The 10,186-nt window shown below is 46.5% G+C and overlaps 1 gene segment (V, D, J or C); it reads right to left on the bottom strand.

Moving 5' to 3' along the window:
- Positions 1–9,239: 9,239 nt before the first annotated feature.
- Positions 9,240–9,883, bottom strand: LOC141997181 (T cell receptor alpha variable 9-1-like). The segment is given in 2 exon segments: positions 9,240–9,559; positions 9,838–9,883. Coding segments are annotated over 2 exon segments (366 nt in total).
- Between the last annotated feature and the right edge of the window lie 303 nt (positions 9,884–10,186).

Raw genomic sequence — 10,186 nt, forward strand, 5'->3', positions numbered from 1 at the left:
CGCTACTGGAGCAAGGTCTGATTCCTACCTGCTGGGGTCTGGCCCCAAAAGCAGACGGAGCTATTCATGGGAATTGTGGTGTGACAGGTACTGATATCTGGCTCATGAGGTTCTGGGTATTTTGGGGGAGGTGGGGGGACAGTTCCTGGAAAAGGGTAACATTTCCACACAGTTAGTGCCCGTGCGGTTTCCGTCACACCCTGCACCGTTTGATTCAAACCTCTGCTTGTGGCTTGTTGTGTCTCTTTAAGCTGATTTCTACCTGCGCCAGTTTTGTCTCCGAGTCAAGAGAAAACTGATCACTGGATTTTGTAAAGGCCCCTCTATTAACCCACCTTCAGTGGTAACTTAAGGCCCTCTCAGCTATGGCACAGAAAACCATCGCCGAATCGGGCAGTTCTAACTCTGCAATTCTCAGGCCAAGTATTTTTCGGGATTCCTGAAGTCCAGTGAGAACCGGCTCCCAGCCCCGTTGTGCTCGCTTACGGCAGATCTTCGGAAGAGGTACTTCATCTGGCCGCTGCTGTCCTGTTTGTACCAGTATGTGTCATAACCTGCATCTTCAGTCGAGAAAGTACAGTCCAGTGTGACAGAGTCACTCTGTACCCCGCTCAGCTGTCCTTGTCTTTGCGTGACACTGTTCACCTCTGTACTTAGTCCTGCAAAAAGAGTAGATGCAAATTAACTATAAAAATTAGCACCGCTGTGTCTGCTGTCCACTGAGGATCTCAAAGGGTTTTCCAATAGATGTGATCTATGCCCATACAATCTATCTATCTATCTATCTATCTATCTATCTATCTACCTATCCCTCCCTGTTCTGCAATATATAATTATTTGTCTCTCTATGGGTCTGTATTTTTTCTCATTCATTTTCAGAAAGCCTCAAGTGGAGATTTTCAAAGCTGCCCACGAGATGCAGATGTCGTAAAATTAATGGGATCTGGCTGTCCAAATCCAATAGGCAGCTCTGTAAATCCCAGCCCTAATACACAATGGCATTTTTTCTTAATATTAAACAGTGTGTCCACACATTTCCATAAATTGATAATTTATAATATTTTAATCTGTATAAGTTGATATAACATTTTAGTCCCTTTTTAGTACAAATTTGTTTGTTTCTTTTTACTCATCAAATCCCTATATGGCCTTTGGAAGCTGATTTAAAATGATTACTTGTATAGCCTAACAGCTTTCTTTAACGGGAATACCAGTATTGTGGATGGGGGGAAGTGGTAGACGTGGTATATCTTGACTTCAGTAAGGCTTTGGCTACTGTCTTGCAAGACCTTCTTGTTAACAAAGGAAAGCAATGGAGCATAGATGGAGCTACTATAAGGTGGGTGCCTAACTGGTTGGAAAACCGTTCCCAGAGAGTAGTAATCAGTCATTCACAGTCATGCTGGAAGGGCCTAACCAGTGGGGTCCCTGACGGATCAGTTCTGGGTCCTGTTCTTTTCAATGTCTTCATCAATGATTTAGATAATGACACAAGTCAGTGCTCTTCATTGTTTTTGAAGTGGCGGGCACTTTGGCAAAAATAACTTCAATCTGAGAGCCAATGTTTGGGATGCGGGGGGTGAGGGCTGCAGGATGGGGCAAGGGATGAGGAGTTTGGGGTGCAGGCAGCCTGCCCTGGGGCTGGGGCTGGAGGACTCCCCCCAGCCCTCTCCCTGCCAGCTGCATGGATCTCTCCTTCCATGGGAGAGGGTCTCTCCAGGGAAAGGGTCTCCAGCTCCAGGGAAAGGGTCTCTCTCTTCCCCTGCTGGCAGGCAGCAGGGAGTTCCGGGGGGAGGGGCCCTCTCTCCTACAGGGAACATAGGGAGCCACACTTAGGGCAGATGGTAGCCACCACTGGCTTGAGGGCCTTGCAAGGAAGAACACTGGCATAGAGATCACACTTATAAAGTTTGTGGATGACACCAAGCTCAGAGGGGTTGCGAGTGCTTTGGAGAATAAGATTCAAATTCAAAATGATCTGGGCAAACTGGAGAAATGGTCTGAAGTAAATAGGGTGAAATTCAATAAGGATAACTGCAAAGTACTCCACTTAGGAAGGAACAACCAGTTGCACACATACAAAATGGGAAGTGACTGTCCAGGAAGGATGTGGTAAATGAGGGGTGGGAGGAGCACCCTTTTATGGACACCTAGCCACTCAGTTAGCTATAAAAGTCCTTCTTAGTAGTGGTATTCTACTTGCCTTACCTTTCAGGGGTTAAGAAGTCTCACTGAAATACTTAGGTAAGAGGAAGTGAGTTGGCACCTGGCCAAAAGAGCCAATGGGCAGACTAGAAACTTTCATATTGGAAAAAAAAATCCCCTCTGTGGTCTGTTTGTTTTTGCTCTCTCCGCTGGAGAGCCAGAGCCAGCAGCTATGCTGTAAGAAGCTTGGACCCGGTATGAAAATTCCTCAGCATTCATACCTAGAATTACTCATTTGGAACTTCAGATATGTAAGTAGGACAGGAAATGTTTAGTTAGGCATGATCAGGTTCATCTCTTTATTTTGGGCTTGTGGATTCCTCTGTGCTAAACACAGGTGCTTTTGTTTTCTTTTGTAACCTTTAAGCTGGACCCCAGGGAAGCCATTCCTGGTGTTTAATCTTCTTCCGTATCTCTTCTGATATCTAGCAACAGCCTGATTTTCCACATGCGTTTTCTTTCTTTTTTTTTTTAAATAAAAATGATCTTTTTAAAGAACATGATAGGAGGTGAGGAGGTCTGTGCACATGTTATTCAGTTAGCTACTAAGAGGAACAACGGGTTCCAGGTTCAGCTGGTGGCAACAGCTGATTTCTTTTTCTCTTTTCTTTCATCGGCTCTTCCCCGGAGGAGGGTTGAAAGAGCTTGAAGGTACCCCACAGGAAGGAATTCCCAAGCGTGCCTTCCTGGGCTCTCAAGGGGGTTCTGCATTTGGGTGGTGGCAGCGATTAGACCCAAAGCCAGGGGATCTGTAACATTGGGAGTTTAATACAAGCCTGGAGTAGCAAGTATTTTTAAGGTATTTGCAGGCCCCCATCTTCTGCACTCAAAGTGCCAGAGTGGGGAATCAGCCTTGACAAAGGAGGACTGCAGAAAGGGACCAACGGGTCATAATGGATCACAGACTAAAGCTATGAGTCAACAGTGTAATACTGTTGCAAAAACAAAACAAAACAAAACAAAACAAAACAAACAAACAAAAACCCCATAATTCTGGGATGTATTAACAGGAGTGTTGTAAGCAAGACCAGAAGTAATTATTCTGTTCTACTGCAAGGCCTCAACTGGAGTATTGTGTCCAGTTCTGGGCACCACATTTCAGGAAGGATGTGGACAATTTGAAGAAAGTCCAGAGAAGAACAACAAAAATGATTAAAGGTCTAGAAAGCATGACCTATGAGGCAAGATTGAAAAATTTGGGTTTGTTTAGTCAGGAGTAGAGAAGACTGAGAGGAGACATGATAACAGTTTTCAAGTACTAAAAAGGCTGCTGTAAGGAGGAAGGTGAAAAATCGTTCTTATGATCCTCTGAGGATAGGACAAGAAAGCAACTGGCTTAATTTGCAGCAAGATTGCAGTTTAGGTTCAACATTAAGGGAAAAGTCCCTGTCAGGGTCATTAAGCACTGGAATAACTTGCCTGGGGAGGTTGTGGAATCTCCCTCATTGGAGGTTTTTAAGGGAAGTTAGGCAAACAACTGTCAGGGATGGTCTAGAAGATAACACAGCGCCTTCCAGTCCTACAATTCTGTGTTTCTCTAGGGATGTCGTTTCAATGGAGAGGCTTTAACAACTTAATCACGCCAAAATCGCTGTTTTTAGTGATCACTCTCCTCAGGAGCGCTGCTGGGCAGCTTCAATGTCTGCAGCCTCCAGCGCTGTAGGGAAGGGTTAGGGTTTTGTTCAGGTCTCCTGTGTGGCTCTGTCACTGTGCTCTCTGCAGGGCGCAGTAATGCACCGCTGTGTCTGCCAGCTGCAGGGCTGTGATGTTCAGAACTGTGGAGCTGTCATCCACCTGGGAAGAAAACCTCTCCTGGGCGAAATCTACAGTACCACTGAAACCTTGAGCTCGCTTCGCTCCTGTCACCAGAATGCACTACAGTCCTTGATTCGGATACACACGGCACCAATTCAGATAGACAGAAGCGGTATAGTTGTTATAAGAACAGCGGAAGGTCACAGAGTCTCCTTCTAGTCCAGACACTTGGGGTTCTTTAGACTCCACCCAGTCACCCGGCACAGCACCTGGAACAAGACAATCACATTCCAGGACGTCCTCTCAGTTTGGCCCATGGACGCAACTCACAAAGAACTCTAAAAGATTTAGGTGCTCAACAGGAATTGAATCAGGGTGACGGTGAGGGTTATACGTAGGATCAATGTGAGGGTTTGGCTTAGGGATACCATTCGGTTTAGGGTTAGAGTTGGGGTTAATGTTCCATGGAATTTCGGAGCCTTAAACGCTCTCAGACCTCTTCGAAACCCCCCATATAATCACCTAGACGAGTAAATACCCAAAGAGTTAGAAGAAAACACGTCTCGATGGCTTCCCCTAGACGGGACCCGGTCTGACAGTCTCCCCTGCTGCTTGTGCGAAGAGGAATCTAAATGTCATGGAAAGATTTCCAATGACAAAATGTATTCATATTTCCGGCCAGTAGGTAGCACTGCTCGCCTATTGGTTTTCCACAACATACAAAGAGACCCTGACTGTACTCATGTTTTCAAACTCATACAAGTTTTCTAATATTCAATCACAAATATAATTTTATTTGATGTTCGGATACAGATTGGACTCTGGTCCATTGGAAACCGGTAGCTAAACAACGCTTTACCCAACCACAAATAGGATATTTCTTTACTGCCATAGTGTTATCCCACATATGTCAATAAACGGAGTTTTTCACAATTAGGATTTCTCATAAGCGAGCCCCAGTTTATAATAAGAAAATATTCCTACGATGTTTCCTGCCTGACAAAGCCCATGCACTGTGTATTCTGCAAGGCCGGGGGATGATTTAAGGGAGCTGTTTGAATAAGGATTTGGGGTTTGGGCGGAGTATCTTGAAAACAACATTTAGTATGTTTTTAACAGCGCTTTCAAGTCCCCTGCAGGATGCTGATTCCCGCCTCGGAGCGCTTAACGTCTCTTTGCAGCAAGGGAAGGGAGGGTTTTTGTACAGCTCTGCTGTGTGGCTCTGCCACGTTGCCCTCTACAGGGCGCAGGAATACACAGCTGTGTCTGCCAGCTCCAGGGCTGTGATGTTCAGAATTGTGGAGCTGTCATCGGCCTGGGAAGAAAACCTCCCCTGGGCGAAATCTGCGGTATTACTCCAAGTGTATCCCCTCGCTCCTCTGCGGAGAACGTACTGCAGGGCTTGGTTGGGATAATAGCCGTACCAGTAAAGATAGATACGGGTATCGCTGGTATTGTAAGAACAACTGAGAGTCACAGAGGAGTTTCCTTCTCTTCGAGACACGTAGAGTTCCCTAGGCTGGACCCAGTCTCCCAGTACTACGCCTGCAACAAGACAATCACATCCAAGGACATCACCTCAGCTGTACTTGGTACACATGTAAATGACTCCAAGGGCATTGCACTTTAAGGTTGGGGATTGCAAAGAAGTCGAGGAGATTTGGATGCCTTGCTCCAAAAAAAATTAAGTTGGCATTAAGGTTAATTTTAGGATTAGGGTCAAGATAACTCCAATTATTAGGGTTAGGGTTAGAGATGGGAGGTGGGTGTTAAGCAGGGCTAGGGTGAGGTTTACAATGTATTGGGAGCTGGTCGCCTAAATCTCTTCAGATCCTTTAAACATCTCAACCTGTTTACCTAAGAGATTGAACATCCAAATGCCGAAAATGAAAGCGTTCTCCATGATTTCTTTTATAGCAGCCGGGTTTGACTCGTCCCAGATGTTGCTGCGAAAAGAATCTGCAGTTACAACTGGGGACCACAGATGAGAAACCAGGCTGGGGGAAGAGGGAGGAGTTTGGGTGGGAAACTCTTAATAGACACAAGAAATAGACCGGGTTCAGCTTAGTCTGCAGCTGACGTTAGTGGTGATGAGAGGGAGGGAAGAAGGATGGGGTTATGGTGAAGAAGGCTGAGTTCTGGGAAACCAGAGGTCTCAGTTTCCCATTTCTGCCACAGACTCGCTTAGCGAATCTGGGTAATTGACTGAGTTTCTCTGTGCCTTAGCTCCCCCTCTGTACAGAGGAGTGATAATATTTCTCTACCTGACCATGGGCATTCTGGGGATAAATCCTTTTCCGTCACTCAGATATTAAAGTGATGGGGAATCATGTAGTATTGACTAGTAATGTAGACTGGGATTTAGTCGGGCTCCTAACACGCCTCCTAACTCTCCCCGGCTTTCATGAAAATCCCAGGAGAGATTCGTGGGAGGAATTGTTTAAAATTATTAGTGTGTTTCTTCCACAGCCTTTACTGGCATTCCGGCTGCAAGGGGAGAACATTCAAATTCTGTAGAACAGTGAAAGGGGTTTCGACTCGCAACACGTATTTATTCCATTCACCAGCAGATGGCGCTACTCTGCCATTAGTTCGCCACACCCCACTCCTAGGAAGCATCGCTGTTACCGGTGGGAATTGTGCTTTTTAAAAAAACAATAATACAAAGGCATGTCAGTTACCGAACCAATCAGCCCATCGTATGAGTGTTTCTTCCCTTTGACTACTCAGGTCCCTTTGGCGGCGTGGTGCGCTGTAGCTTCCCCCCATCACACGCAGCCCAACATATGGAAAAACAGCGAGGAGTGAAGTAGCACCTTGAAGACTAACCGATTTATTTGGGCATAAACTTTCGTTGTTTTTGTGCATACAGACTAACATGGCTACCCCTCTGATACTGGCCAACATACGTATTTTCACCTAATTTTTAAAATATTTCACCCACATTTTTCCACAAATGGGATTTTAAACAGTATTTTTTTTCATATTTGACTCACTCATTTTCACCCTCATTTTACCAGAAATAAGGATTTCTATTTTATTTGTTATCTGGATTTTTATCCTCACATTTGCACGCCGCCGTTTAGTACAAATGAGCTTCTTCTTTTTTTTTTTTCTTTGTTTTTCTTTTTTTTTCTTTTTGGTCCCACACTACACACGGAAAGGCCAGCTGGAGAACTGTGGAGGAAAATGTCTAAGATGATTCATGATTTAAGCTCGTGCCCTTTACATTCTCCAGGTGTGACAGTTGAATGTAGCTCTTTAAATAGTTAACTCTTGGAGGGAGCTAGAACAAATAAATTGAAGTCCCCTAGGCATCCCAAAATATGCGGTTGTAGAGAGTGGAAGGAGTCCCCTCCGGAGATCTGCAAACAGGTTTAATCTCTGAAAATCTAGTGCAGCGGGAAAGGGAGGGTTTTTGTGCGGCTCTCCTATGTGACTCTGTCACTGTGCCACATCCAGGGCGCAGAGATACACCGCGGTGTCTGCCGGCTCCAGGGCTGCGATGCTCAGAACTGTGGAGCTGTCATCCGCCTGGGAAGAAAACCTCTTCTTGGCGAAACCTGCGGTATCACTTTCTCCTCTGGCCTGCTTCACTCCTCTCCAGAGAATGTACTGCGGGGCTTGGTTGGGAAACTGGCGGTACCAGAAGAGATAGACGTAGACGGTAGAGTTGGTCTCATAAGAACAAGTGAGGGTCACTGCGTCTCCTTCTCTTCCAGAGAGCTGGGGTTCCCTGGACTGGACCGAGTCCCCCAGCACAGCACCTGCAACAAAACAATGGCATTTAAGGGCATCATTTCACCTGTACCTGACCCGCAGAGGTGCGTTGCGGTGTAAGACTGGCCATTTCGAAGAATCCTAAGGGGTTTATGCGCCCGATGGCGTTTAAAATAAGGTTAGGGCTAGAGTAAAGGCAGGTATTTAGCACTGCCGTTCGATGTCGGGTTCGGTTAGGGTTTAAGGGTCAGGGGGAGAGCCAGGTTCCAGATAAGGTTGAAGGGTAAGTCGGACTTGTAACTTCCTTCGACTATCTCAGAAACCCCAGCCTGTTTACCTAGGTGATTAAATAGCCAAATGCTGAATATATAAAACGTCTCCATGATTTTTTTTCCTATTGAGACGAAGTGGGACGCTCCAGATACCGCGGCTAAGAGGAATCTAAACTTCACGGCTCTTCAGGCAGCTACAGCTGACTGGGTGGCGGGCGAGGTTCATGAGAAACCTGCCTAGTGGAGGCGGGAGGGTTTTGGGGGGAAACTCTTAACAGACACAAGAAACGCGGTGAGTTGTGCTCAGTCTGCAGCTGACAAAGGGGTGACAGTGGGGTAAGAAGAGTGAGCTGGTGGCTAAAGCTCTGGGCTGGGATAGAGGAATCCTGGCTTCGATTCCCAGCTCTGCTACAGAGCCCCGTCTCTGACCTTGGGCAAGCCAGTTGATATCTTTCTGCTGCTCCCTTTCCCTACCTGTACAAGACAGGAATAGGACCATCTTTCCCTCACGGCTCCATCGTGAGGCTGGATAATTTGAGGAGCTCAGATATCATTCAGAAGCCCATACAAGAAAATCGATTTTTTTAGCAAGGAAGTCTGGAATGTTCAAAGAGAAATTAAGTGTTAGGTGCCTAATTCACCTGGGTTCCTTTGAACTTCCTCGCTGTATTTTTAGAAGAATTATTTTAATGCTTGTCTCTTTCTATAGCTCTGTGTGTGTGCGTGCGTGTGTCCTCCTGGTTAAAATATTTTTTTGCCATAGATTATGAAACCTCTGTTTGCCCCCAACATACATACCAGCATTGCTTTAATCTAGGTTATAGTTTAAAAGTAGTGCAAGGAATCACTAGTACTCTAACAAACCACGCTAACATACACGTTTTCTTTTATGTTACCCAGCAAAACTAAGGCTGACAGAGAATGGGCGAGGATGGTGTCCCTGGGGCCTGTTTGTCAGAAGCTGGAAATGGGCAACAGGGGATGGATCACTTGATGATTACCTGTTCTGTTCACTCCCTCTGGAGCACCTGGCATTAGCCACTGTCGGATACTGGGCTAGAAGGACCATTGGTCTGACCCAGTATAGCCCTTCTTATGTCTGCACAGGAATTTGCTTGTGGGAGGAATCGGAAGATACACCTTGACACCACCAAAACTATTCCAAATGCTGAATTTCATCACAGTATAGCAAATCTGCCAAGGGCCCCTGCTTCCAGCCTCAGTGTGCCTAACCGCAGCTGCAATAAGGTTGGAAGGGTTTTTGTACAGCTCTGCCATATGGCCCTGTCACTGTGCCCTCTGCAGGGCGCAGTAAGACACCGCTGTATCTGTCGGCTCCAGGACTGGGATGTTCAGAAGCGTGGAGCTGTCATCAGCCTGGGAAGAAAACCTCTCCTGGGCGAAATCTGCAGTATGACCATACGTGTTTCCCTTGGCACCTCTCTGCTCAGTGTACTGCGGGGCTTGGCTGGGATACTGGCGGTACCAGTAGAGAGAGAGGGAACCGGGATAGCTGGTAGTGTCGGAGCAACTGAGGGCCACATGGTCTCCTTCTGTTCCAGACATTTGGGGGTCCTTGGACTGGACCGAGTCACCCAGCACCACACCTGCAACACAAGGATGAACCTAATGGCATCAATTCAATTGCACTTGGCCCACGGAAAGAGTTTCGGGTGTTGCACTTTAGGCGGGCACTTCAAACGCGTTTAAGGGGGTTAGGCGTCTGACACCACGTGAATTGAGGATAGGGTGAGGGGTAGAGTTGTGGGTTAGTGTAGAGGTTTAGAGTTAGCGTTTGAGTTAGGAAAAGCTCTAGAATTAGAGTTGGGTGAGCTTTGGGCGCCTGGTTTCCATAGGATGCTCTAAAGAGCCCTGGACACCTTACCCAGGTGGATAAACAGCCAAATGCTGATAATGAAACGTGCCTCCATAGTTTGTCTTCTAGCGACCGAATCTGAGGTTCTCAGCTGTTGCTGCTCACAGGAAAATTAACGTCAGGCCTCTTAAAGCAGTTGTAGAAGGTTCACCAGAACCCAGCCCAAAGGAAGAGGGAGTTGTTCGGGACTTGAAACACTCTGGGTTCAGGTTGGTCTGTAACTGACAACCAGCTAGCGAGGGAAGGTTGGGTTTGTGGTTAGAACCCTGCTTGGAGATCCGGTTTCCAGCTACGCCACAGGTCTCTGCATGACTTTAGACAAGTCTCTCAATAGCTCTGTGCTTCATTTCCCCTGCAA

This window comes from Natator depressus, chromosome 13 (genome assembly GCF_965152275.1).
Source record: "Natator depressus isolate rNatDep1 chromosome 13, rNatDep2.hap1, whole genome shotgun sequence".
In the NCBI taxonomy this organism is placed as follows: Eukaryota; Metazoa; Chordata; order Testudines; family Cheloniidae; genus Natator; species Natator depressus.